Here is a 26,642-nt window from a genome sequence, read left to right as displayed (position 1 = left end):
TTCCTTCTTGACTCTAATGTTTGATACTTTTTTCAGTTCATGGGCATGTCCTCAGATTTTGCCAGTATGCTGTGTAATGCGACGGCATTTAACACCGTGTTCCACTTCCCAGAGGGCCTTGACACTGTGAAAATCCAACAAAAGCTGTGTGCTACAGCCAAAAATGATTCTCTGTTTACTCAGAAATTTTTGGATGCAATGGACATGAATATGATGGTTGAACAGGTATGCATGCAAGATGCTTCACATTTCACTTTTTGTATGTTTGTCGATTCCTCCTCCAGTGGGTTCTAATTCTTTTCATTTTTCTGTATATTATTGACTATTTTCATGGACCACCTTGTATTTGCTTTATATCTCATGGAACACTGGGGACTGTACATTTCATCTTTTATGTTTCAAATACACTATTAAGTGTATGGTTTCTTTCACTATATGAAACAAAGTGACCTTACCTTTTCCTTGTAGATGAGACGTGCAATAGAACAGCCCAAGAGTATGGATACATGGAGCTATGTGATTGGCCAGATGGAACGCATGTTCAAGAACATCGACATGCTGTCCAAGTTTGGTGTAGACATGGGTGGTATGGGCAAATACACTACCATGCTCAGCAGCTTCCTTACAATGCTCAATGAGCCCAATTACAACAGGTGAGTAACAACCATTAAAAAAAACATGTTAACAGTGTATAAGGAAGTAGTGTAACAATGTTTAGGAAATATTGTAACAGAACCAAAAATGAACTAATTTGCAATGGGTATCCAAAATAAAAAAATCAAAATCCACACATAAAGACTAAACTTTTTGTCCTCAAACTGGCCTAGTGAGAAGGAATGCACATTACCTATTACAGTCACCAATAGTAAATGAAGTCATATTATTACAAAATGTTACCTCCAGTTACCTATGACAAACAGAAAATCAATTAGTATCCTGATTTTATTAAAACTTGTTACTGTTATTTAAACTGAGGCATAAAGGATCATTTTTTTAACCATCTGACTGGATTTCATTTCATGTCATTTTTTGGTTGCCAATATATACTATACAAAAATCAAAACCATAAACTAATAACCATAACAGGAGCTATTGTGTAGACATCATATTTAGTTGAACATTTTGATACATTACAGCCATCATTTGCCAGCAGACAAGATTGGCAGCTTTTTAGTGAGGCTATACAAACCTGGAAACTGTTTACTGGTTTGTATCCACCTTGTCCAATAAACATTTCGGCTAAGTTAAAAACTATGTTCTCTGTGTATCTTGCAGTGCTGGTGCCATGTGTGATGCCACATTCTCTTACTTGAAGCAGAACACACCATATTACCAGATGATGAAGAACTCTCTGGTGGCCAACAAGTACATGATGGCCATGCAGCTAGACCTGGTAGAAATGGTAGCAGGTGGGTGATATTTTGTGATAAAATTGGCTAAAAATTTAGAGAAGTTTAATTTGAATCAGTTAAGTAACTATTAGTCACTGCATTGTGTATTTGACAATAGGCCAAATTACAGTGTCAGTCACAAAATTACAGTCTCAGACTACATTTTCTTCAAATACATTTGCCACAGTTATCATAATGAGACAAATGCTATGAAACCCATGGTCTAAACTAGAAATGGAGAGTGTGCATGTTTTTTTTTATTTTTTACAGAAATACCAAGAATGATGTGTGATAAGGATATGGACATGATGAAATTGTGGGAAGAGATTAAGACCTCGGGTATGCTGGACCATATGGATAAGGTAAGGGCTTGCTATTATGGATGTCTGACATTGTCAGAATTTCTATAGCTTGTTTGCTTGGTTCGTTTGCTTAAGTGAGTGACTCAAAGCAAAGTTTTTGTTATAAAATGACATTTATTAATGATGGTTAACAGTCCTGTGCTGGGTGCACCCATATATATATATATATATATATATATATATATATATATATATAATGTACTACTAAGTTTAGAACATCTAAACACTATGGCCATGAACCAAGCTAAGTACCAGCACCTGTAACCCCTGCATTTTTATGAACCAAATATTATAGCAAATATTGAGAGAAAAGTAAGAATAACCATTTTTTCTTTGTGAGTCATTTTGTTTTATGAAAGAAAAAGTAAGGGGGAAAAGAAGTTCATGGCTAAAAGGTTTCTTGGTGCAGAGCCATATAGCCTCAGCAGGGAAAGCTGCTGCATTCAACCTTGATAGAAATAGAAATTTGATTAATTTAATGCATTTGGGGAGGCTCTGACAAATGAAATACAACAATTTGTTTTTCCAAGAAAACTAGAGAAGTTTTAATTTTTTTATTATATTTAGTTTCCTATTAAGAAATTCATACGTTTAAATAATGTTCTGAAAACATTCAAGGGATGATTGATAATAGTAATAATAATAATGATAATAATAACATTACAATAAATTATAAATATTTTTGTCTCCTTAACAGTTGACTAAAGTCTTAACTGGCAACCTGTCTGAGCCATTCCTCTGCAGTGATCTCACAACCCTACAGTACCAGACTATGGAACAGACCAACAGAACCATCTTGCACCTCATAGCCAACTCTAACCAAATGGCGTATTGTGCCAGAAATAATATGTTTGTGGACATGACTTTTGCACAGCAAATGGATTGGTAATTTATTTATTTATTTATATTTTTTATTGTTGATTTTATTAAATGTAACTTGTTTTCTAATTTCATGGGGGAAAATCGACTATTTTCAGAGGTTAGTAAAGTTGTCAGTGTTAGAGCTACATGTATTTGCTGGTATATAAACATAACTTATAAACCCTATTTTTGAAGTGATTGCAGTACACTATACAAGGGTTGAAAAATGAATGCCTGCTATATATATAAACACAAATATTATTGTAAGACCAAAATTTATGAATGAAATATTATGTATCTATCTCCAGGGTTATGAGAATGCTTGGGCAAATGCAGACCATCTTGAACAACCAAACTAACATGGCATTAGACATGACTATGCTGAATCAAATCATGCCATATGTCCAGATGATCAGCAGTGCATTCATCCAACCTGATCCAGGTAGAATGGACTTTTCAGACATATCCTCACTTTCAGATTATTTTATCAGCCAGGTTAGAGTAAGATGTTAAGCTTTGAAAAAAAAGTAATACATGTACATCTGTTGCCAAGAAATCCATCTTATCCCTTTATCATTTCCAGTTTTAGGACATTATTCATAATTTTCTTCATCGTGTATATTTCTTACTCTAGTGTGGGCCAATTTCACCGAGATCTTGAGAAACCCCAGTGACCTGAACAAGTTCTTCCGTGATGTGCTGAGTCTCAGTCCAGACATGATAGATGCCATACTTAAGTCGACAATAGATCTCAGCTTGGTAATGTCATTAAATTCACACAAACCATGAACAGACTTATATTTACAAAGCAACAGTAATTGGAATTAAAATTTTATAGTTCGATAGTGTTGTAAGTTGGATGCAGCCCTAGAGTTATAGGCTGGCTATTAATTAAGATTAAGTAAACTTTTTAATTCATGTTGCAAATAAGACCAATTTAATCTTGTAATGGATTATAAAACTATGCTACTTAGTTGTTGGAATTTCCTTCAATTCTGTCATGAAATGTTGAAAACCCTAGTGAAGAGAATGATCTTTTTTTTTCTTGTAGAACTCTCTGGTGAACAAGACAGACAAAGAAGTTGCAACTTTGCTGTGCAATTCCACAAAGTTGCAGGGACTTATTCAGTTGCCTACAGCATTTGGTATTGATGTTAGTGAAGTGAGTTCTGCTCTTTGCGGACCCAACATCTCGCAGACAGTAAAGATGATCCAACAGAGCATTGATGTGGGCAGAGTGCTACTTGCAGTAAGTGTAGCTAGTTGACAGAAAAAGGAAAATTTACCCCAAAAAAACTGCACTTTTATTTAATCTAAAAAGTAGCATTGATTTTCAAGATATTGATTAGACGCTATCTTTCCACCTATTATTATTATTATTATTATTATTATTATTATTATTACTTATGTGTCTCCTAGTATTATTCTCCATTCCTTTTTCACACATATAAAAATGAAGGGAAAAATCAAATGAACTTACATCATTATTTGAGAGAAGTCTTTCTCTGTTGGAAAATCAATAAATAAATGTGCTCAAACCTTTAACAACATACTTTGCTTACATTTTATCCTCAGTTGTCCCAGACTACCTACAGCATCAATACAACATGGGTAGACTCATTCTCCAAGAACCTGCAGCAGTTGTTCCAGGTTGGCGATGCCCTCTTTCAGCTGCAGGACGCCTTCTCCAGCCTCAGCCTGGACAAACTGGGAGAGGTCTTACCACAGTTACAGACATTCATGCTCGAAAATGGACCAGATTTGTTGTTCAACAGGTAAAAAGTCAAATGCTTACCCATAGGTATTTACTCTAAGTATTAATTTAGTGATTTGAGAATATTTAATAAAAAAAACTTAAGCTTAATTTTAAATTTCTTTACCTAGGAATTTGATATTATGCAACTAAACAAGTGTATCACAATCATTTCCAGCATTCAGCAGATTATAGTAGACCTGAGCAAGGCCATAACAGACCCCACAGTAAGGACACTCCTGCAGGACCTAGACGTCTTAGCCACTGGAATCAAAGGTCTGAATGTCATCAAGGCCTTCATGCCCCCCACTGTGAAGATACAAGACGTGCTAAAGGACCCCAGCGCCTTCCAGACATACATGACAAGTGAGCTGGGACTACCTGTACCTGTGGCCAATGCTGTACTGGGGAGCAGCTTGACGTATACTGTGGTAAGAACTAGATAAATATGTATATCTTCAACTTTATTGAACTAATCTAGTTGATGATGGACACCTGGAATGATACATATAAAGAGCACTATTAGATATCTAGCTATCTCCTTCCCCCGGGGGAAGTTTTATACGGGCATGTATAAAACGTCACTTATATGTCAGTCCTCATTCCTCTTTTTTTTAAAGTCCTCTGTCTCCTCCCCTGGGGAGCTTTTAAAGTTTGTGAACATGGGTCCTCCATAGTTCTTTTCAAAAGTCAATTGAATAAGGAAATTGAAGCAACAACAACAACTTTTAAAAGCTATATGCTAAAAGAAAATCAAATTAAATATCTAGCTAAAGTCATTTAAAAAAGAAAAGTCAAGTATTATGAGACTTCAAGAAGAGTCCCTGGTTGAAGCCGGTTTCCGAGTTTCCTGTATGTCAGTCTCTTTAGAATGACGGCTTGGTCTGGATGGAGTAAGCATTTCTGTAGTTCCTGGCTTGTTATGAGGTAGCAAACGGGCTAATGCACGTGGCAAACCACCACTGGTGCGCTGTTTGGTGACAGTAGGGGCATCCTGGCCACTGGGATCTGGGGCACTCAAATCTGGCTCTTCAGATAATTGCGATGGAGTAGAAGCATCCTGGTATGGCACAGTAGGTTCATCTGGATTTTTTGGCTGTGTGACCTGTACAGGGTTGTCATGGGTTTGCTTCTTTCCCAGATAAAGGTCACCAGGTTCGTGATGGACCAACTTAGTGGGTTGCTCAGGCACTGTGTTCTCCTTGAGGGCCATCTCAATCATGGGGAAGTAGTCACTGCTAACAAATGGAGTGAACTTCCTAAGATGCTGCCGGTTGCGGATAGTCACCCTGCCTGAACCATCCACTTTGATGACATACTGGTGGTGCTGTCTTACTTCAATTACTATTCCAGTTCGCTCCCACTTCCGGGGATAATTTCCTACAAGGTTCTGTAAGTACACATGATCTCCAACCCTCAATGGTGGTAAGATCCTAGTATGCTCACTCCAGCGTTCATGCTCTCTGGAATGACGTTTTGCAAGTGCTCTTTCTCGATGTGACATCAGCTCTGCCCATGTTTCGTGTGGGGAATACCTTCCCATGGGTATTGGAATGGCATCGCGAATAGGCCGTCCAAATATAATTAATGCTGGGGAGGCCTTTGTTTGTGGGTCAATAGAATTTCTGTACATAAGCATGGCTTTCTGAAACTTGTCAACATCAAGGGATCCTGTTGGGGCTATATTGTCTGCAAGCATTCGCTTCACAGTTTTGACAGCTATCTCAGCTCTACAGTTAGCATGAGGGTTGGCAACTGACGAAATTCTGTGTTTAACACCCCAGGTTTTAAGAAATTCTTGTGTTTTCCCCGCAGTAAATTGTGGTCCACCATCTGAGGTTAACTCCTCTGGTATTCCAAATGTGACGAAAGTTTCACGCAATCTTCTGATTAGACCCTCTGCGCCTCCTTCTGCTTTAAAAGCCATTGGCCAATTGGAATATCGGTCGACAATGACAACATAATCTTTACTGTTGTATGTGAAGTAGTCACAGCAGATCATTTGGAAAGGGTAGTCTGGTTGTTTAATATCAGATGGTGGCTGCATCGGGTTTGATTTAGCCATGCGATGACAATGTGCACATTGGTCCCTAACTCTAGCAATGTCAACTGAGATATTGGGCCAAAAAACAGAGTCTGCTGCTCGGGACTGCATAGCACTTATACCCTGGTGAGCTGCATGGAGGGCATTGAGGATTGGTGTGCGTAAGGCCCTTGGGATAACAATTCGTTGACCCATGAGTATCACTCCATCAACAACACACAGGCTTGCTGTGTGACGGTGGTATGGACGTATCTCTATGGGGAGTTCTCTGCAATCTTCTGGAAAGCCTTTCTCAAGGTATTGCATTAGTGTAAGTAATGTTGTATCTGAAGAGGTGGCATCTTGGACCATATCCCAGGTGACAATAATGTTAGCAGCATCCAGTGAGGCAGACGCAGCAGCAATGGTGCAAGCATCATCAGCAAAGTCTGTGTCTGCTGTGTCTTGGTATAAACTAGCCAATGTGACCTGTGGAGGCACAGTCATGTAGGATATGGTGTCACTGTCAGATGGTTCATTTGGTAGATGCATTCTACTTGGCCGACCAGCAGGGTGTCTGGATGCTGCATCTGGGCCGGGATTCTTCTTCCCTGGGACATGCACTATGGTGAATCTGTATGCTAGTGTCTTTTCTTTGAGATTGAGTAGTCGCCTGTTGTGAATTTCGGTGAGTGACCTATCATTTAGCACCTGAACCAGTGGTTTGTGGTCTGTGGCAACAATCAAATCTTTACAGCCCAATACATAGTAGCGAGTCTGATGCAATGCATAGGCCACGGCCAGGGCTTCACCCTCTATGGGTGCATATCTGCTTTCTGCTGGGTGGGTAAACCTGCTTCCTACCAAGCATAACTTCCAGCCATTGTGACAACATGCTGGAGTTTTGGAGGTGCATTGGCAATACTTTTGCATCAGGAAGAATCCAACTCCATCAACAGACCAATCAGTGGACAGACATGTTTGGCGGTTTGGATCAAACAAACGCACTCCTTCTTTCATCTCTTCTATAATGACTTCTTTGGATTGGTGGAACAGGTTGTCCAACTCATCTGTCCATTCAAATTTTGTGGACGGCTTTAGGAGCTTCCTGAATGGCTTCATCTGACGTGCCATTGAGAATGCATAAGCGCCTTGATTAATGAGCCCAAACCAGGCTCGGGCACCACTGATATCTGTAGGTGTTGGGAATTTCCTTATGGCATCTATAAATTTGTCACTTGGTTGTATGTTCGTAGGTGTGATTGCAAGACCAGCAAATTCGACTGCATCTTGGGCGAACTGAAATTTCTTGGGATTCAAGGTGATACCGTTACGTGCACACAGGTCTAACCACTTACATGCCTGAAAGAATGCCTCTTCAACTGAGTTTGCCCACATGCATGTATCATCTACACACTTGACTTTATTAGGGAAGTCTGTGATTATGGCATCAAATCTCTGGTTGTAGGCATCTCCACTGGCTAAAAACCCCTGAGGTGCTACCTTGTATCTGTAACGGCCCCATGGTGTGATGAATGTTGTGATATGCCGGTCCTCCTCCCTAATAGGCACAGAGTGGTACCCATTCCAGGCATCCGTCACGGTTTTTTTTACACCCTGTGGGATGCGGTTTGCTAAGTGAAAGGGGGTAGGCACATGGTGTGTTTGGCGGACAGAGTGGCGGTTCAGTTGCTGTAAGTCTACTGTTCGCCTAGGAGTGCCATCGGCTTTTCCCGTTACTACCATGCGGGAACACCATGTTGTTGGGGTATTTGGGCTGACTCGTTCAAGGACCCCTATTCGGACATCCCTTTCAAGATCAGCAAAGACCCTCTCTTGCCAGTGAATTGGAACAAGTGCTGGCTTATGGACTGCGACCGGTTTGGCATCTGGATCCACATGAAGTTGGAGCGGCTCACACTTCATCAGGGGTAATGGCTGGTGTTCACACGTATTAAATGTTGTTGCTCCATAATAGTCGAGGAGCCAATCTTTAAGCACTTCAACATTTTCTTCCAAAGCCTTTAAGCCAGGGGGAAGAGATGTGGGTAATGGTGGTGGCTCCTCTCTGCGCCTTGGACATGTGCATGGAACTTCGTCAGTGGGGCCAATTGAAGCTGTGTGTGTTATATGCGTGGCACTCGGAAAATCTGGCTTAATTATCCCCAAGTCTGTCAGTGCCTCTCTGCAGAGGAAGGCTTTCTCAATGGATTCAGACACGTAACACATCAAGCGAGACGTTCTGATGTGATTGTTTTCATCTTTGACTGAGACACTGACAGCAATGCCACCCATAACACCCAGATTCTCTCTGATGGCACCTCGCATCACAAGTTTAACAGGCAAGAGGTCTTCTTTCCTTATGCCTAGAGCCATAGCCGACTTCAGTGGTATTATGCTGCTCTGACACCCTGTATCCGCAATCATGGACATGTTGACTGGTTTAAGTGTTGACGTGTCTTGCATCGGATACCCAAAAGCAGCATGATCTGCAGGTAGAGGGGTCATTCTCACTAAAACCATTGGGTGCGGTTTTGATGGGCGAGCTATCCACTGGCCGTCAAATATGTGGTGATCAAGAAATGCAGTCTTGTTGGGTTTATGTCGCCTGGGCGGATTGTTTTCGGAAGCCGTACACAGCTGATCAAATACATAATTGGTGTCAGCGTGGTCCGTACCCTTAGTTTGACCTGTCTGAGTGCGTGGTTTGGGCGGGTTTCTATATCCTCTCCCTTGCTGGCATAACCTTGAAGACTTATCCCGGTGGCCCCATTCACCGCAGGTGTTACATTTGCTGCAAAGGTCTGTATAATGTCCTTTGACACCACATTTGGCACACATGAAACCCCATGCCTCACACTTCCTGGCTCTTGCTCTTCTATCGTTTCTTGGTCCATGGGCAAGTCCACCACATGCCCAGCATTTCGGTTTCCCATCAGTTTGAACAAGTGGTGATTTTTTAACATTGCTGGCAGCATTAGCATTGTCTCCGACTGCACTCTTGGTCACTTTTCCCTGTTCCTTCTGAGCGATAAAGGATACAGTTTCCTCTAGCGTCCTGTCTGTTTTAGGGTCACCCAATAAATCTGACATAATTTCTGGGTCAGCGATGCCTCTGATGAGGTTGTCTTTTATGATTTCATCACTGTAGTCAAACATATGGGTGCAGCCTTCTTCTTTACATGTGGCTGTATACCGACACAATGCTGCTTGGCCTCTCAGGCTTGCCAAAAATGTTCTAATACTGGTTCCTGGAGTTTGAGTCATTTTACTCAGTCGTATGCGATGAACCAGGGTACTCTCATCTTTGACAGCTAGTCTTCTTATGGCAGCTAGGAGGTCTGCCTCCGCCATATTTGCAACATTGTCTCTAAGATCTCGCATAATGTCTGTGCGTAAGTCTTGATCACAACAGTAAAAGAGGGCGGTTGCTACCATGTTTTCAGCGATGTTCATACCAGCCTTGTACATGTTCCACTGCCTGGTGAATGCCGACCACTGATCTGGATCAGACCCTGTTGAAATTTGTGGTGGATCCAGCTTGAGTTTCTGGGGCGCCGGCTGAGTCGGATGGGCAGTCTGGCCATGCATTTGGAGAGCTGCAGTTAAGGCTCCTGCGAAGGCAGCGTCAAGGTCCTGTGACTGCCAGTCACAACCCACCACAGGACATTGCAGTTGGGGCATCCTGTTTGTTTTGAAGACTCTACAAATAATGGCTGAAAATCTAACTCGGTTATCTACACAGTGGCAAGGGAAATCTGGTGTCCGTCATAGATAAATATGTATATCTTCAACTTTATTGAACTAATCTAGTTGATGATGGACACCTGGAATGATACATATAAAGAGCACTATTAGATATCTAGCTAAGAACCATTGGAGATTCTTTTTTTAATTCTGGTCTGTACATAGCTAGCAATAAAAAAAATGTTAATTTTCTGAAATATATCCCCCGCCCCCATAGTTCTCTCAATGTGATAAATGGCATAGAACCTTTGTCAAATTTTGATTCAGGGTGTACTTATTCTGGACAGAAGCATGATTCTTTTGATTGCTGCCCCCCCCCCCCCCCCCCCCCAGGGCCTCCATGCTTATGGGTCACATGACATTGATAAACTTAACTGATTAAACTAATATTGCTGAAGTGCATGCTTTTTCTTTTTTGCTTTCTTTATATTTTCATAGTGTGTGAAAAACTTTCAAGTTAAATTCAGGGAGTAATCACACATTTCCTTCTACAATTGCAGCTGTACAATGCAAGCAAGAATATGTCTCCTGAAGACATTAAGGAACTGTTCTGTAACCCAGACCAACTCGGCTCCCTGATCCTGATCAACTCTACGACAGTGACCTCTTCGGATGTGAGCAATGCCATGTGCGCCATCAGTAAGGACCTGGTGGCTAACATCACAGAGAACTTACTGCTGAGACTGGGTGTAGGAGAGATGGTGAAACAGGTATGTTGTAGTCTCTCAGAGAAACACTGATGTGTTATAAGGCATCTGATAACTATGAAAACCACTTTGTGAAATATGAAATAACACCAAATGCTTAAAAAAAGTTTTTTTTTAAAGTTTGATATTATTTAGAAATATTGCTCATCAGTATGTCATAAAGTTTAACTTAGTAAAAATTAAATCTTTGACCAAATTTCAAAATTTTGCAAGAGTGCCCAGGAAAATGGGGAAGTCAAGATGCCACAGAAACATAAAACTTAATAGAGTATATGAACAAATGTATTTTTGTGGTGCACATTGGGTTTTTGATGTACTCTATAAATGCAACTACAAGTACTAAAGCTGTTGAAATTTATATGGTAAAACAACAATGCAAAACTCCAGTTTGTCATTTTTTCAATTACCAGAAGTATTATCATGCAAACTCAGTCAACATGAAGATTTTTCTTTCAGTTTATTGCATCTGGTATAGATAGTGTGCTGCCAAGTACGACCGATACTGAAAATATCAAGAGAGTCCTGAAGAACGTGGAGGCCACTAAGGCCACACTGGAAAGTGCATTCAGAGGGTTTGCCAACCTGACTGCAAGCCTTCCAGCAGACTTTGCTGCCTTTGATGACAGTGCTGCATTTCCAAGTATGAACATTTAACTATGGTGTTTTAAATTGTTTTCTTTTAAACTTTCTTTTCTTTCTTTCTTAAGAGTCTTTCCAATGTGTTTTTTCCTAAGAGTCTATCCAATATGTTTTTTTTCCTCCCCAAAGCATTTACTTTTACTTGTTTGTAGATCTGTACATTAACATGTTCACTCATGGTGTGCTTTGTCTTTGTTTTCCTATAATAGCTTTTTTACTTTGCTTTACATGTAGTACTAACTTCATACTATTAACATTTTCACTTTGAGTGTTTTGCTTTCCTTTCCTTAACCTGGTAACATGCTTGGTTTGATCTTGTGTGACTTTACTGTCTTTACTCCCATTATCACTTATTTTATTAGGTCCTTCAGCCTCTCCAACTCCAACCACTGGATTAAACTTAACTCTAAATGGGTATCCAGGTATTGACTCTGTGCTTTTCTACAGGAGCTTGTGTTTAATCCTTTTTGATTCACTGTTAGAATATTATAACAAGCAAAACAAATTCAAATCCTTAATCAATCCTCATCTAACAAATAAAGAGAATTCTGAAGGGGGTTCAAAGTTCAGTGTTGAATCAATGTCAGGCCAATGTTGATGTCATGTCAACCTATCTTCAACATTGAATCAACATGACATTTCTCAGCATAGCCTTGTTGACAATGAATCAATATTGAATATTTATTAATCAACATCTGAACAAAATTTCAACTAATACACAATATTTTCATAGTTTACATGTCTGCAAAGCTCTTGATTTAGTTTTTCACCTTGTCCGTCTTGGTCAAAAAGTCTTTATGTGATGGAAGAGAGATGTTTTACATCTGACAGAGAATTGCAAAAAATTATTCATCAATATCAGAAGGAAGAGTGAAAAGTCTGAAAATAATCTAATTTTGTGAGTGACCTGCTTTATGTTGGATGGATGCTGCTTATCTTTGCATATTTTTTTAATGGACACTGAATATTTGAGAATGACACTTTGACAACTAATGTGTTTTTTGAATGATAAATTAACTATAGTTTCTTCATTTTGCTATGAGTATATTGCTTTTGGCGTATAAGTTTCTGTTTTGAAAACAAGGTATTAACACCTTTGTTCATACAATATTATGTAGTGCCTTGAAAAAATCTGAAGTTGCAGATGGTTTTGTTCCTGTATATGAAACAGAAATGTATGATATATTCAGATTAAATATGAAATTGTGAAAATAATAATGGTTGTATAAAAGATTTTATTTTGCCATTCCTTGTGGCATGCAACACTGCTCTATTTGCACCTATTACAACATATTTGACTATGTTTTGGTTCTAGGTACGTCTGCATTGACATCAATGGGGTCCATTATTTGCGGCACGCAGTTAAAACTTGATGATGTCTTCCAACTGACCAGCCCTGGCACTTCTGGTATCCCCACGGAAGAGATGGAGAAAGAACAAGCCACTCTGCCTGGTAATTTCTCATTTTGAAAACTTTTCCAAATTATTTAAATAACATTTTTTTCTACCAATGATGTTACTTATCCCATGTTTATTATTATTATTATTATTTATATGTAATACAGACCTATATCAACCTGTAACCTAAAATAAAATCATTCAATGAACAAATAAATTACTATGCAAGTGCTTGATTGTTTTTACTGTTAATGTATTATCAATACATCATTCAAGCTGAGCACAGATAATAAACAAATGTTTTAGTTGGTTTATCTATGATGTGCTTTATAGAGCACATTATATGCAGAGGCTAGTCTCGATATTATATGGCACTATTTTCTCTTTTTTTTAGGTGGATTCTGTCAGGATATGTACATGAATGTCATACAGGAGAAAGGTGGCGCTGTCATCTGGTCCTACATCAAACCTTTGCTGAGAGGAAAGATTCCATTTGCTCCTAACACTCCTACAACTAGAGCAATCATTGAGAAGGTACTAAACTGTGAAATAAAACAAAACATGTTTCAATAAACTCCATAAAATCTTCAGAGACATTTTTTTGTCTGTATTAAGCATTTCAATATCTATGATTATTTTTGATATCCCCTGGACTGTTGAAATTTTCTGAGGGAAGTGTAGATATTATGGTTTTTATTTGCTGTGGTTGATTTTACTTCATGTCACTTAGAATAAGCATATATAATGTAAGTTAACATTGTTTTGTTATTTGTTTGATTATGTTATATCATAAAATCATCCTTCATTCTTTAAAACAAAAATAATTTCAAGGACCCATGATAGCAGCTGGTTTCCCAGTCAAATACAGGGATGAAATAAATTATATTAAATTTAGTACTTGAAAATAGTTGCATCATGAGACTATTAAAGGACATGCATTTTTTTCAGACCAATTTCACATTTGCTGAGCTGGAGAAGACCAAAGATTTCATGCAGGTGTTCCTGGATGGTTCAGAGAGTTTGGATGCTTTGATGAACAGATCTCAACAATTAAATGAAATCACGGTATGTGCATCAGGAATAATCTGTCTCGTAATCTTGCAAATAATTAAGTATGTACTCAAGTCGTTTTGTTACAAAAATAGTGAAACACTCTAAAGATTGAGATAAACTAACCATTTTTTAAGAAAAATTTTATGAATTGTCTGTGGTTCAGAGATTTACATATAGTGACCCTCTTGATATTTTAATGCTTGATATTTAATATAATTAAGGTTATTGCAGATTACCGATTTAAATCTTAAAGATTTTGCTTAAGTTCTCTTTCCAGGCTGACCACCTCATCAATTATAATTACTTTTCAAAAAGATAGATAAAAGTTATCATATGGTTTCTATGTTTTAATACACTGAAGTAACGATGAAAAATGTTTTACGTTATTTTACCTTATAAATTATTTAATTAATTAATTAATTTATTTATTTATTTATCATTGATTCATTTATTTTAATTTATTTATTTCTTTTTGACTGTAGGCAGCTCTGTCCAATCCATTTGTTAGTGGTGCACTGGAGCAGACCTTGGGCATGAACGGCCAGCAGCTTGCTACCAGTCTGGAACAATTTAATACCCTGCCAAAAGAAGAACTGGACAAGATCAAGTCACTTGTTAGAATAGTTCTGAGGTTCTACGACTGCTTTCAATTGGACAGGTAACTTTTTTGTTAAAATTTATAAATTATATTTTACTAAATCAGCTGACTACTTTTCGTGTTGTTATTGGGGACAATTTGGATTTCTTGCAGTGATTTTTTCGTAACATAAATGTGATGTGATTGATTACTTTTTAAGGCAAGTTTGAAACATGTGCCTAAAAGCTCTGAAACTGGAAACCAAGATGCCATGTTAGGGTTTTGCAAAGAAAAAAAAGATTAAAAACTAGGTCCTTGAAAGCAAATATTTGTTTCACTTTCAGATTTGAGGGTTATGACTCAGAGGAAGAAGTTGTCAACAGGGCTAGAGAACTCAGACGAACAAACGAGCTGCAAGCAAGTGAGTAATGCTCAAATAGAGTTTGAAATAATGAGCAAAAACTCTGTCATATTATTATGATAAGCTACTTGTGAAGAAATTGATTTTGTCGATCTTTTATTGTTAATTTCTAGTACATAATTTTGTTTTCATTGCAGGTATTGTTTTCCTGGATATGGATAGTGCTAACAACCGTAAGAAGCGGTCTGAGCCAGTGGTGGACTTGCCAAAACACATCAAATACAAGATCAGAATGGACATAGAAAATGTGCCAAGGACGGATAAGCTCAAAACTATGTAAGATATTAGTAACATTTCATGCCACATTTTATTAGTTCATTTATATTTTTCTTTCACTTAAGATGATGTGCACTTTCATCACTTATCTTCTAATGGAAGATTGCATGAATTTAACAGGTGAAAAAAAATCTCCTGCAGGTTTCAACATCTTTCTTCAAAAATGAACTGGAGTCACTCATTCTGGGATATATATTGTCTATTAGCCAAAGAACTAGATTAATTTTTATCCAAGTTCAAATTTGAACTGTTCAATTATAAATTTGGTGTAAAATAGTCCTTAAGCCAGATCAGAACATGTTTAGCATTTGGCAATTTTGTACTAAAACAAGGGGCACCATGCAATTTTCTCAAAACCAACATATATAGTTTATATGTAAAATCCTTCGCACTTTTCAGTATATGGATGCCAGGTCCAGAGGCCAACTTTGCCAGTGACATGAGGTACATGCGTGGGTTCGTCCAGATGCAGGACATGATTGACCATGCCATTATTGACCTTCAGGCTGGCCAGAGTGTGACCAAGCCATCTGTGGCAGTCCAGCAGTTCCCCTATCCCTGCTACCACACTGATGAGTAAGTCTTCACATGCAATGGCTGAAATTCCAAATTTGAGTATGATGACAATGATTTAGTGAATTATTTTTTATAATTTTTTGTTATTTTTGATATTGATGAATTGTTGGACTATATGGTTTAATTAAGAAAAAAACAATTTGATTAAAATCATTAGTCTAGAACCATTCTGAAATTATGGTGGAAAGTATTGATGTCTATATATGCATTCCTTTAGACCTATGAAATTACATATTTTATGCAGATATTATGTTGAAGTTGTAATGGTTATTCTTTCCTTATGCTCAGAATAAGATCTTTTTATGTATTGGATTGGGTTGTGATTGCATCTCAAAGTAAGGTTTATTCTGATTGGTTGTTCATCTGCAGTGTATTTAACTTTGACCAGTGCTTTTACATGTATCACTGATTTACACTTGCCTCATCAAGAGAGATTCATCAGAGTATAAACAAATGAATAAGGTACTCTCTTTTTAATGAAAAATTTTAAGAAACATATTATATGTAAATTGTTGTCATCAGTTTTGCCTTTCATGTTTGTAAAAGTACACCTTCATTTTCAGCTATAGCAGCTATTTTATTCGTTACCTCCTCCCTGTTGTAATAACCCTGGCATTTGTTGGCTTAATAGCCGTAGCTATCAAATCTGCTACATACGAACGTGAAAAAGGCCTGGACGAGGTAGGGGACTAAGTTTTTAAACATTTTGCTTAATGCTTGATATGCTTATGCTTGCTTTGTATTACATTTCTATTGGCATGCTTTCAGGTTTATGCTATATACTTTGTCATATGGACTCCCTGTTGTTATGTTAACTGCACTAATATGTGCAGCTGCCATGGCAACCAGGAATCTTGTGTATGACAGAGAGCGAGGACTGGATGAGGTATGGTGGTTGATAATATTAGTGGAGTGCCAGCTAGTGCCTTTTCATAGATAACTTTACTTCAAGATCATCCATAGTCTAGTCTTAAACTTTTTGTCTTACTCAATCATTATTGAGATCTAGCAGATATGAAAAAATACATTTTTGAGACAAACACTCCTAGACTTCAGGAACAAATACTCTATATTCATAGAGCTCTTATATATCTAGAAAGTATCCTGTGGACTAGTTTATGGGGATGCAGAAGTTCTCTGAATTACTTGATTTTTTAGTCACATCTGCACTTATATAAGGCTTGGCAAATGTTCCTGACACACAAGGAATATTATGCCATTACTATTTTTGTAACCATTTTATATATCTTACATGTCAACTATTATTCTGTGTGACAATTCCTGCGTGTTTCTTGCTGCACTGTTTGCATTATAAATAATCTCACTGATTTAGTTTGTTACTTCTTTTGATGTATTTGAATTTCAAATTAAAGCAGATGTGTTATAGTATCTGTTGATAATGTTATCTTTTACTAAATATAGTCATTTCATGGTTTAGAATAACTTAGTGATATGATGTGTTTGCTGAATATACATTTCTAAGGATTTAATTTCTTTATATTATATGTAAATTGTGTATCATAATTTAATTAAAGTCATTTTTTTCTTAAAAAAACATTTTATCAAATAATTTTTATTTATTTATTTATTTATTTTTATTATTATTATTATTTTTTGTTTGTTTGTTTGTTTCTTGGGATGTTGTTACTATCTGACTCAAAATTAAGTAAAATCTCCTAATTTGTTTGTAGAAATGTTCATCCAGAATTTATATTAATTTCTATTTTGTCGTCTGCCTCAGGTGATGAAGATCATGGGGATGCGCCCCCTGGTGAGCTGGTTGGGATGGTTCTTCACCACCATGTTCACCATGACTGTCACAGTTGCTCTCATAACTCTGATCCTCAAAGTCAGCAACGTTGTCATCTACAGCGACCCCCTGCTGCTGTTTGTGTTCCTCCTTGTGTTTGCATTCTCCACCGTTATGATGTGGTAAGTGGAAGTACTCGAATTGCTCTCTTAACTCCCTCAAAAATGAAATGAGTATAATATTTCCTTAACCATATTTTTTGGGCAGTGTGAGAAAGATTTATTGATAAGTCATGAAAATATGTATAGAATTTATTATTATTTGTTAGTGACTAAAAGTGATCAAATGTGAAAACTTTGTCTCTCTTTTTTTATCCAGCTACCTGATCAGTTCATTCTTCACAAGAACCAACGTGGCAGCTCTGGTTGGCATCCTTGTCTACCTCATCACCTACCTGCCATATGTGGTGGTGGTTACCATGGAGCAGGAAATGGTGTTCTGGCATAAGATTCTTTCTGTAAGTTTTCTTACTCATTGAAATGAATGAGTAATATTTTTATATTGGTGTATCTTTTTGACTACATATTGCTTGATCATGTTTTTATTAAAATGGTTCATACATCTGTAATTTATTTATTTATTGAAATATAAAACCTTTACAGGACATTGATATTATAATAAATATGCCATTATACACAACAATTGAATTCTCCTGTTTTCAGTGTCTGTCATCTACCACATCCTTTGGTTATGCCTGTTCTTACTTGGCAAGATATGAGTTACAAGCTGTTGGCATGAACTGGCAGAATATTGATGAGAGTTTGATACCTGGAGATCAGTTCAACCTAGCTTGGGCCATTTATATGATGTTGATTGACAGCGCCATCTATCTGTTGATTGGGTGGTATGTCAGGCATGTCAAACCAGGTACGAAAAAAAAATGATCATTTGGTTGTGAATTAAATTTAGAAGGCGCTGATTCTGAAATGCTATTTATTTGAATTTAAACCAGTAATACATGTCAAGAAATATTTGACATGTTTTGTTTTCTTACATGATATTTAATAAGATATCAGTTTGATTGTAATGTGAAAGTTAAATCAACCATAATTGTGTAAATTTTTCCCTTCCAGGAAAGTTTGGGCTCCCACAGCCATGGTACTTCCCTGTTTCCCCTTCATACTGGGGCTGCAGGTCCTCTAAAAAGTACAAGTCTGTCAACGGTGTGTATGGCAATGGAAATGCTCTAAATGAGAAACAAGGTAGGAATGGCAGATATATGTCTCTGGCATGGTTGACCTCCTGATACAGGCAAAACAGTGGTATATTCCTTAATATTAGATCAGAAGGCTGCTCTTGAATGTCAAAGCTTTTAGAGACAGGGCTTGCACTGATTTGCCTGAATCAGGAGTCCAATGTGACATATATGTATCTAAGACCAGTAGAATCTGATTCAATGCATAAAAATAATGCATGCTAAATTTGGTTTCAGATTCATTAATAAAAAGCCAACGGGATACAGTTGATAACATTTTTGCCTGTTTCTCAATTTGATAACTAGAAAAGCTTTGAGAAAAATAATTAGTTGTTCATTGGCATCATCGAAATCTATCAATTTTTCTTTGTGTTCTCTTCTTGTTTCCAACATCTTTCTCTAGTTTATATTTCACTTCCTTTCTATACTTTTTGTAGCAAATTCCTTCCTTTTTTTGTGTGATTTTAAATCACACATATACTGTTAAATTCAATGATAGTCAATCCAAAGTGGTTTATATTTTTCTCAAAGCAAGATAAGGGCTTGTTTTAGTAGCTTGCTTCTATAAATATTCATCATGGGCTTTGCTCTCTTTTTTTTTTTTAATTTTCATAATTGTACTAAGAAATATATTCTGCCTCATGTAAGGATGTGTAAGATTTATGCTTGAGATACAGCTTTAATATTTGTGCTGCTTTTAAGGAAATCATACTTCAATCTGCAAATTGTTGCCCTTCATGAACATTTTTAATTTTGGGGTTTGTTTTGGGAACATCTTGCCACTGCTCCACTTTTGCTACTTTTTTGTGATTACCTGCAGAATGAGATGTTTAGTGTTTAGTGTAAATTTTATATTTTAGCTTCAAATTTTACAGGTAAGTTATAGGTTTTTGTTGATGCAAGTTTTTGGGAAGCAAAATAAAAATCTGCTGTAACCTCTGAGCTTCTATTGGTGGAGTGTTTTCTAAAAAAATTTCAGTGTTATGAATTCTTTAGCCTGGCATGCATTTTAAGTTTATAGCATTTCTGTGTAGTCAATGGGAATCATTTGAGGTAGCCCAAAGTATTCTGACTTAATGTAAAGTCCTGAGATTTTGTGCAGTTTTTAGGAGAGTGGGGTAAAAAATTATGGCTGACAAAATTATGCGAATCCAGTATAATGGCAAATAAAAGCCAACAGAATTTACCCACAATATTATTCTGGACATGTTTTTCTAAAGTTCTGGAGAATTACAGTCTTTTGATCTCTTTTTCATTCAGTACAAATTCATCAAGTTTTGGGTGTCAATTTTGTATTGCTTTCAAAAAAGACATGCACAGTGTACTGAGTTTCAACCTTATGGCTAAAAAGTTAACACCTCCTCATGGATTTCTGCACAATTTCTAGTCTTCTCAGCTGTCAAATAGTGCCAAAGGCCTTGTTTCAGGCTATCTTTGATGATTCCCATTAATTTAGTCAGTTTGACTTTAACAAATTTCTTCTCTAATTCTTCCTTGTAGAGTTCTCTTCTGGCATTCCTTTGTGTTCAGGTAACAAACTTTTTTATTTCCTATATTTTTGTCTATATTCCAATTATTAACATTCTTATCTCTAATTCAACATAATTTGGGAATTTATAATTTTCACCTTTTTGTTTAAAAAACATTTTTTTACGTAATGTTAATCCATGTATTTTTATTTATTTATTTTTTTTTTTGATGTATCAATTATATGTACTTTATTAAAAAAATAGGCAAGAGGTTGATGTACATGTAATTCATTATAATTGAATCTTAAAATTAAAAAAATGCCCTGTTCGTGTAACATATAAAAGTGATTTCTATAGTTTCTTACTGTCTAGCAGCATACCTTTATGTACACCTAGTGCGTTTTTTATACTTTTCATCCTTGTGACAGAACGACGTTCATGGTTTCGTAGCAGGAATTCCAATAAGTATATTTTGGATCACATTGGTTTGCAAAATCTGCAAAATGGTAAATGTACAGCATATTTGTATATGTGACTCATGCAAAGAGCTATGCATTGTGTAGATTTAATTTAGGAGCAGCATGGAAAATTAAAGATATGGACATGAGTTTTCTTGCTGTATTTTGGTTTGACATTGCTTGGAGATTCAAGGTTTAATAGTAAAAGTGGCACAGGGGTATTGTTAACCTTTTTTTTAAATGGCATGTCCATTTGCATGCCAAAAGCAAAATTTTGTTGGGATCTTTAGGGGTGAGGTCACATCCCATAGATCTGTGTGCATATAGAGTTTTGCTAATAACACAGAAAAATAAGCTTTGTGCTTTTAGAGTTAAGATGTATGCTGCTAGTTTGAAAGGGTTTGCTGTTTTACAAGGGCACTGGCAAATTATAATATTAAAAGTATACTGGTAGGTTTTGTTACACAAGAAAATATTCAGCATAAACTAACAGTTGCATTATGAAATGAATTTGATATATATATTTATGTTTATATATAGAAAGAGATTCATTGAAATTAAGTTTACTAGAATTGCTTACAGTAACGATATAGAGATTTATAATTAGATGCAATATTAGTGCTTGAAATTTTAGAGATAGCATGGTAACTTTGCTGAGTTATACAATAAAAATATAAAATGGCTACTTAAACAAAAAAAAACTTCTGACTTATACACAGCACAAAATGGCTACTAGTTTCCAGTATATACTGCTTGTATTTTGTTTGAGCTGGGCAATGTAGATATGATTTGAAGTGACTTTATGACTGATGGGAGGGTTTTTGGTTAGGGGATTTGATAATAGCATAGCATATATACTTGTATATAGTTCTGCATACTTACAATATCAGATGACCCATAGCTACCAGTGTTAATGGCTCGTAGTTAATATGGTGAGTTTAACTGGTGAGGTGTAGGATGTGCGTCTTTGAAAAAAGAAGTGCCACAAAGACTTCCGTTTGGTAACAGTCCAAATAATGCATGAAACATTTATCAGAATCTATATGTTACCTACAAAATTGTACATTTTATTGCAGTATTGTTAAATTTATGAAAAAATTTGTTTATGAAAAAAAGTAATATGCCTGTTCAGCTTATTAAGTTCATATTGAATTGTGAGAATTTTTGCTTGGTCATGTTAATTTTTAATGTTGCTGTAGTTGTTGTTTTAGTGGCAACCTATCTCACATCATGCCAGAGAGTACCAATATTCCGGATCACTTTTTTCACAGTTGTGTCCTGCTTAAAAAGGATATTATATGACCTTATAACCAAAACATGCTTAAGAGTTTACTTAAGTTTGGAATCACAAATAACAATTCATTTGCATTTTCACCTCTTTCGGTTTGAAAATAACTGGTTTAACTCTTCATCCAATTTACACTGTGACTTACATGTGAAAATGATAAATCACTAAGGTTCTGTCCTTTGAAAGATACCCTGAAGATTATTATAAAATGTTAATGGTAAATGATTTTAGGGATTTTTTACATGCATGAATATTTCCAAAAAAAAAAAAAATAGTACACTGAAGTTTGTCTATTAATATTTACAAGATGTTATGTACTTTACATGGTTTTATACAACATGGCTAATTGTGAAGTGGTATGAATGTCTTTAACTCTACTCTTCCCCAGATTTCAACAACCCATGGACAGAAATGAACCCGGCTGTCCTCCCAGTGGGGATCTCCATACAGAACCTTACCAAGGTCTACAAGAAGGGCAAGTGCTGTGGTGAAAGTGGCTCTCACAGGGCCGTGAATGGACTGTCCATTGACTTCTATGAGGGTCAGATTACTTCATTCCTTGGACACAATGGAGCTGGAAAGACCACCACCATGTAAGCTTTCAGATGGGAGTAGTGGATTGAGAAGAACTGGATGGTTTTGTTATTACATAGTCTGAAAGGGTTACTGGATAGTGAGAGTTGGTTGATTGCTTGGTTGGTTGATCTGTTGGTTAGGTTTCATGGGTTGGTTTTCATTTTTTTTTTAAATTGTTGGCTGGTTGTTTGGTTGGCTGGTTTGTTGGTTCATTGAGTTGGTTGATTTGTTGATTAATTGGTCAATCTGTAGTTTGGTAGCTTTATTGATCAGTTGAGTGAGTTGGTTGATTTGTAAATTAAATTGTCAATCTATCATTTTTTTTTTTTTGGTTGTTAGGGTATTTATATATGAATTATATATGATATATGATTCAACTTGTCACATGCATTGCTTTTGTATCTTAGCAACATGTTGACTGGCATGTTCCCTCCCACTGAAGGCACTGCTGTCATCTATGGTAAGGACATCTACAGTGACTCCTCTGACATCAGGGACAACCTTGGATTCTGTCCTCAGCAAGAAGTGCTTTTTGACTTGTAAGTAAACATAAGGAAGGTTATGTATCTTCATTTGACTGATACAGAACAACTGTGTGTCCACTTCTCACTCTGCAATCATGCCATAGGGTTTGGTCATATGTTGTAGTCAGTCAGTGCATTTTTGTAGGTTTTAAATAATTCAACTTTGGAAAACATTGCATTTGTTGAGTTGAATTTCTGTAAAATTTAATACATACTGTTTTAACTCAAATTCCCATAACTTCCAGCTTGTCTGTGAAGGAACACCTGGAGTTTTACTGTGGTCTGAAGGGAAAATCTGGCAAGTTGGTTGTCAAGGATGATGTGGATCAGTAAGTGTTATAATGACTATTTTTATTCGAAATCCCTGCTTTTAAGACATGTTAAACTTCTAGTTAGTATATAAGTAATATATAGCTCATACAAAATTGTTTTAATGTCACAGCAGTGTTCAAAAGAAAATTGGTCCTGATTTTATTATTATTATTATTATTATTATTATTATTATTATTATTATTATAACTTAATTTTCAAAGAGTGCTCTGCACTTGACATAGGCCAGTGATCTTAAACAAATCACAGGTGTTTTACTATAGACCTATTTAGATTTATAGGTAAGTATACAGTATACAGATATAGACCTCTGTTTGTGTTTCAGTATGTTGCAAAACATGGGGCTGTGGGCAATGCGTCACGAGCCAGTGTCTCACCTCTCTGGGGGAATGCAGCGTAGACTGTCAGTGGCGATAGCCTTCATCGGGGGCTCTAAGGTGGTCATCTTGGACGAGCCTACGGCCGGTGTGGACCCTAGTGCCAGGAGAGCCATATGGGATGTTATCCTTGAACACAGGAAAGGTAAGATAGCATAAGCATCATTATCACTTTGGATTTCTGGATTCATAATTTTGAAAGGGATGCGCCTTGAATAGGATAGGCTTTGCTTTCCACAAAACAAATTTTGCATGTTTGTTTGATTAGTGCATGTGTATGGGCATCTGTATTTGCCTGTATATGCACAGGCATGAATCTAATTTTTTATGACCTGGTTTATTGACTTCTGGAAAAGTTTTTTTTTAACATGATATTGCTCATAGTATTTAAAGAGTCAAATGACAGTCTGTATCTGTTTTTCTCTATCCCAGATCGCACCATCTTGCTGTCTACACACCACTTGGATGAGGCCGATGTGATCAGTGACAGAATTGCCGTGATACACAAGGTAAAAATGGGTTTTGAAAAATTTGATAGAAAATCAGATTACAATGAGAAATTTAGCAGAATTCTGTTATCCAATTGCCATTCAATAAAGAGTGTTTATGACTTGATTAATTGTACCACTGTTTCTTTTATCATTCATAGGCCACAGGTCTTTAGATGTATGTGAAAATGAAGACTCTTTATAATTTTATTCTCTCTCTCTCTCTCTCTCTCTCTCTCTCTCTCTCTCTCTCTCTCTCTCTCTCTCTCTCTCTCTCTCTCTCTCTCTCTCACACACACACACACACACACACGCACACACACACACACACATCATTTTTCTTTTAGCTTTTCCAGTAATAGTTACATTTCAGTATAATATCCTGCATGAAAAAATTGCCAGGCCCAGCATACTTTTCTTGGGTAATGAAAACATAACCATACCTTGTCTTCTTCAGGGCAAGCTGCTATGCTGTGGTTCCTCCATGTACCTGAAGAAGAACTTTGGCAGTGGTTACATGCTTACCATGTCCAAGATGATGGGAAAACAACCAGTGGATATGGTATTATAGTTTGACTTGAATACTTAAACTGAATTTTTAGAATAACAAGGAAGAGTCATTTAGTAATATTTTCCAAGGAGGATGTTTAGTATTGCCGTAGTGTGTACCACTTGAAACAATGTGTTATAAATAGTTTCATATTTGATTTGATTTATATTTCCTTTGCTGTTAGTCACCCGTCAGATTTATATATCATACTCAGTTTATTTATGCAACTATCATATGCATTGTACATCTGAATTCTGCAGGGAGCAGCAGCTGATGGGAGTGAAAAGAAGAAATGTAAGTTGGAAATAAAAGTTTAAAACTCACTGAATTTAAAGTGCTGTTTGACTTGTTAGTTACATGCTTTCAGTCAATTTCTGCATTTAAACTTTTATACATTGATTCTTTATTGTTCTTTTGGTAAAATAATTCAAACAGATTTCACTTTGAGAAACTAACATCTCAGCAATAACTATAGTAACATCCCACCCTTCTATGTCTCAGTATTCTAATCACCTAGTGTTTCACAAAAAATGGAACTTCTACCAATTCTATCTGCAGCTTCAGCTCTGGGCTCTCCTTAAGTTTTCCACCTTGCTTGTACTCTTTCATTCTCCACACTTGTGCAATATTTTTCCTGTTTTCTCTGTCAGTCCATGCCCAGAACTTCAAGACTACTTCAACAGGTCTACACCGCCACAATTCAATATTGTGAAACTTATGTATCACTACGGACTATTAACATCACATTTGTCTTTGTTCCAGCCCTGTGTGACACCAGCAAGGTTGTGACCTTCATCCAGCAGTTCATCCCTGGCGCCGCCCTGGTGGAGGACTTGGGACAAGAGATGATGGTGGGACTGCCTGTGGGAGAGGGACAAGAGAAATGGTTCCACACCTTCTTCAAGAAACTGGACGAGAACATGGACCAACTGGGCATTGCAAATTATGGCATCACTGAAGCCACCCTTGAAGAGGTTTGTATTTGCCATTATTTGGATGAATGTGGAAGCTGTTGGTTTCATACATATATTTGGAAAAAGGTTTTCCGATTAAAACATGGAAGATCTTGGACGGAATATATAACTATGGCTTCAACATTTTGTACATGGGTAGTCTTTCTTGATGATAAATTTTGTTGTATATAGATACATCTGTATTGTTGTTTTTTATGCAAATAAATGCAGTCATTGTTAACAATTTTATCTGTGCTAAATGATAGACTTTTAACTTATGATTTTACTATAAAATTACCAAATAAATACTTTTTAAAAATAATTGACATATTGGCATGGTATAAAATCTTTCAAATAATGTTCTGTAACTTTTATGCTATAAACCTACAGGTGTTCCTGAAGATCTGTGGCCAAGCAGATGAGGGCAAACCACTGGACAGTTCTGAACTGAAGAATAAACGAATCAGGAGAGACAGTGATGCCAGTGCCACCGACAGCGGAATTATCTCTGAGGGAAGTGGATCTGGTGCTAGCAGCGGTAAGATTATAATGATGATTTATTTTAGATGCTATATTTGTTTTGAGTTTTTAACTGATCTGTCGCTAGACAGGCAATTTGCTTGCCTGATCTAGTGTTCCTTAGATTTATTTTATTGATACTGGTATCTCTGGCCCCTAGAGAGTGGCTGAGGGGGTGAGAGGGGAGTTACAGGGGACCTTGTTTTATGACTAATGATTTATAGTATGATGTACTAATTTACATCAGCTTTGTAACATGCTGATGAATGTCTGTTATTGCTATAATTTCAATTCTTTTTTTTTTATATATCCTTAAATGGG

The 26,642-nt window shown here is 36.7% G+C and overlaps 1 protein-coding gene across 16 annotated transcripts in view; it reads left to right on the top strand.

Annotated features, from left to right (window-relative positions):
- LOC106181188 (uncharacterized) overlaps positions 1 to 26,642 on the top strand; it is an 82,465-nt gene that overhangs the window by 46,253 nt on the left and 9,570 nt on the right. For 2 of the 16 annotated variants that reach the window (XM_013565495.3, XM_087006010.1), the window contains exons 62-98: positions 37 to 225; positions 469 to 653; positions 1,276 to 1,409; positions 1,662 to 1,753; positions 2,451 to 2,638; positions 2,923 to 3,056; positions 3,249 to 3,373; positions 3,666 to 3,863; positions 4,190 to 4,389; positions 4,546 to 4,798; positions 10,638 to 10,847; positions 11,301 to 11,484; positions 11,846 to 11,905; positions 12,799 to 12,936; positions 13,276 to 13,415; positions 13,830 to 13,946; positions 14,417 to 14,592; positions 14,856 to 14,932; positions 15,070 to 15,208; positions 15,608 to 15,784; positions 16,348 to 16,465; positions 17,526 to 17,716; positions 17,913 to 18,051; positions 18,257 to 18,461; positions 18,668 to 18,796; positions 19,650 to 19,664; positions 20,290 to 20,319; positions 20,687 to 20,764; positions 22,393 to 22,597; positions 22,988 to 23,119; positions 23,350 to 23,433; positions 23,760 to 23,956; positions 24,244 to 24,320; positions 24,757 to 24,861; positions 25,110 to 25,143; positions 25,612 to 25,823; positions 26,193 to 26,340. In XM_013565495.3, coding sequence (XP_013420949.2) covers positions 37 to 225; positions 469 to 653; positions 1,276 to 1,409; positions 1,662 to 1,753; positions 2,451 to 2,638; positions 2,923 to 3,056; positions 3,249 to 3,373; positions 3,666 to 3,863; positions 4,190 to 4,389; positions 4,546 to 4,798; positions 10,638 to 10,847; positions 11,301 to 11,484; positions 11,846 to 11,905; positions 12,799 to 12,936; positions 13,276 to 13,415; positions 13,830 to 13,946; positions 14,417 to 14,592; positions 14,856 to 14,932; positions 15,070 to 15,208; positions 15,608 to 15,784; positions 16,348 to 16,465; positions 17,526 to 17,716; positions 17,913 to 18,051; positions 18,257 to 18,461; positions 18,668 to 18,796; positions 19,650 to 19,664; positions 20,290 to 20,319; positions 20,687 to 20,764; positions 22,393 to 22,597; positions 22,988 to 23,119; positions 23,350 to 23,433; positions 23,760 to 23,956; positions 24,244 to 24,320; positions 24,757 to 24,861; positions 25,110 to 25,143; positions 25,612 to 25,823; positions 26,193 to 26,340 — 5,215 coding nt within the window. Of the gene's footprint in view, positions 1 to 36; positions 226 to 468; positions 654 to 1,275; positions 1,410 to 1,661; positions 1,754 to 2,450; positions 2,639 to 2,922; positions 3,057 to 3,248; positions 3,374 to 3,665; positions 3,864 to 4,189; positions 4,390 to 4,545; positions 4,799 to 10,637; positions 10,848 to 11,300; positions 11,485 to 11,845; positions 11,906 to 12,798; positions 12,937 to 13,275; positions 13,416 to 13,829; positions 13,947 to 14,416; positions 14,593 to 14,855; positions 14,933 to 15,069; positions 15,209 to 15,607; positions 15,785 to 16,347; positions 16,466 to 16,552; positions 16,671 to 17,525; positions 17,717 to 17,912; positions 18,052 to 18,256; positions 18,462 to 18,667; positions 18,797 to 19,649; positions 19,665 to 20,289; positions 20,320 to 20,686; positions 20,765 to 22,392; positions 22,598 to 22,987; positions 23,120 to 23,349; positions 23,434 to 23,759; positions 23,957 to 24,243; positions 24,321 to 24,756; positions 24,862 to 25,109; positions 25,144 to 25,611; positions 25,824 to 26,192; positions 26,341 to 26,642 lie in introns of all 16 variants that reach the window. The other 14 variants (XM_087006011.1, XM_087006016.1, XM_087006018.1 and 11 more) reach the window with 14 other exon arrangements.

Source organism: Lingula anatina, chromosome 2, assembly GCF_051362555.1.
Source record: "Lingula anatina isolate TDL-2025a chromosome 2, LinAna3.0, whole genome shotgun sequence".
NCBI classification, from domain to species: domain Eukaryota; kingdom Metazoa; phylum Brachiopoda; class Lingulata; order Lingulida; family Lingulidae; genus Lingula; species Lingula anatina.
This window is presented reverse-complemented; position numbering and strand designations above follow the sequence as displayed.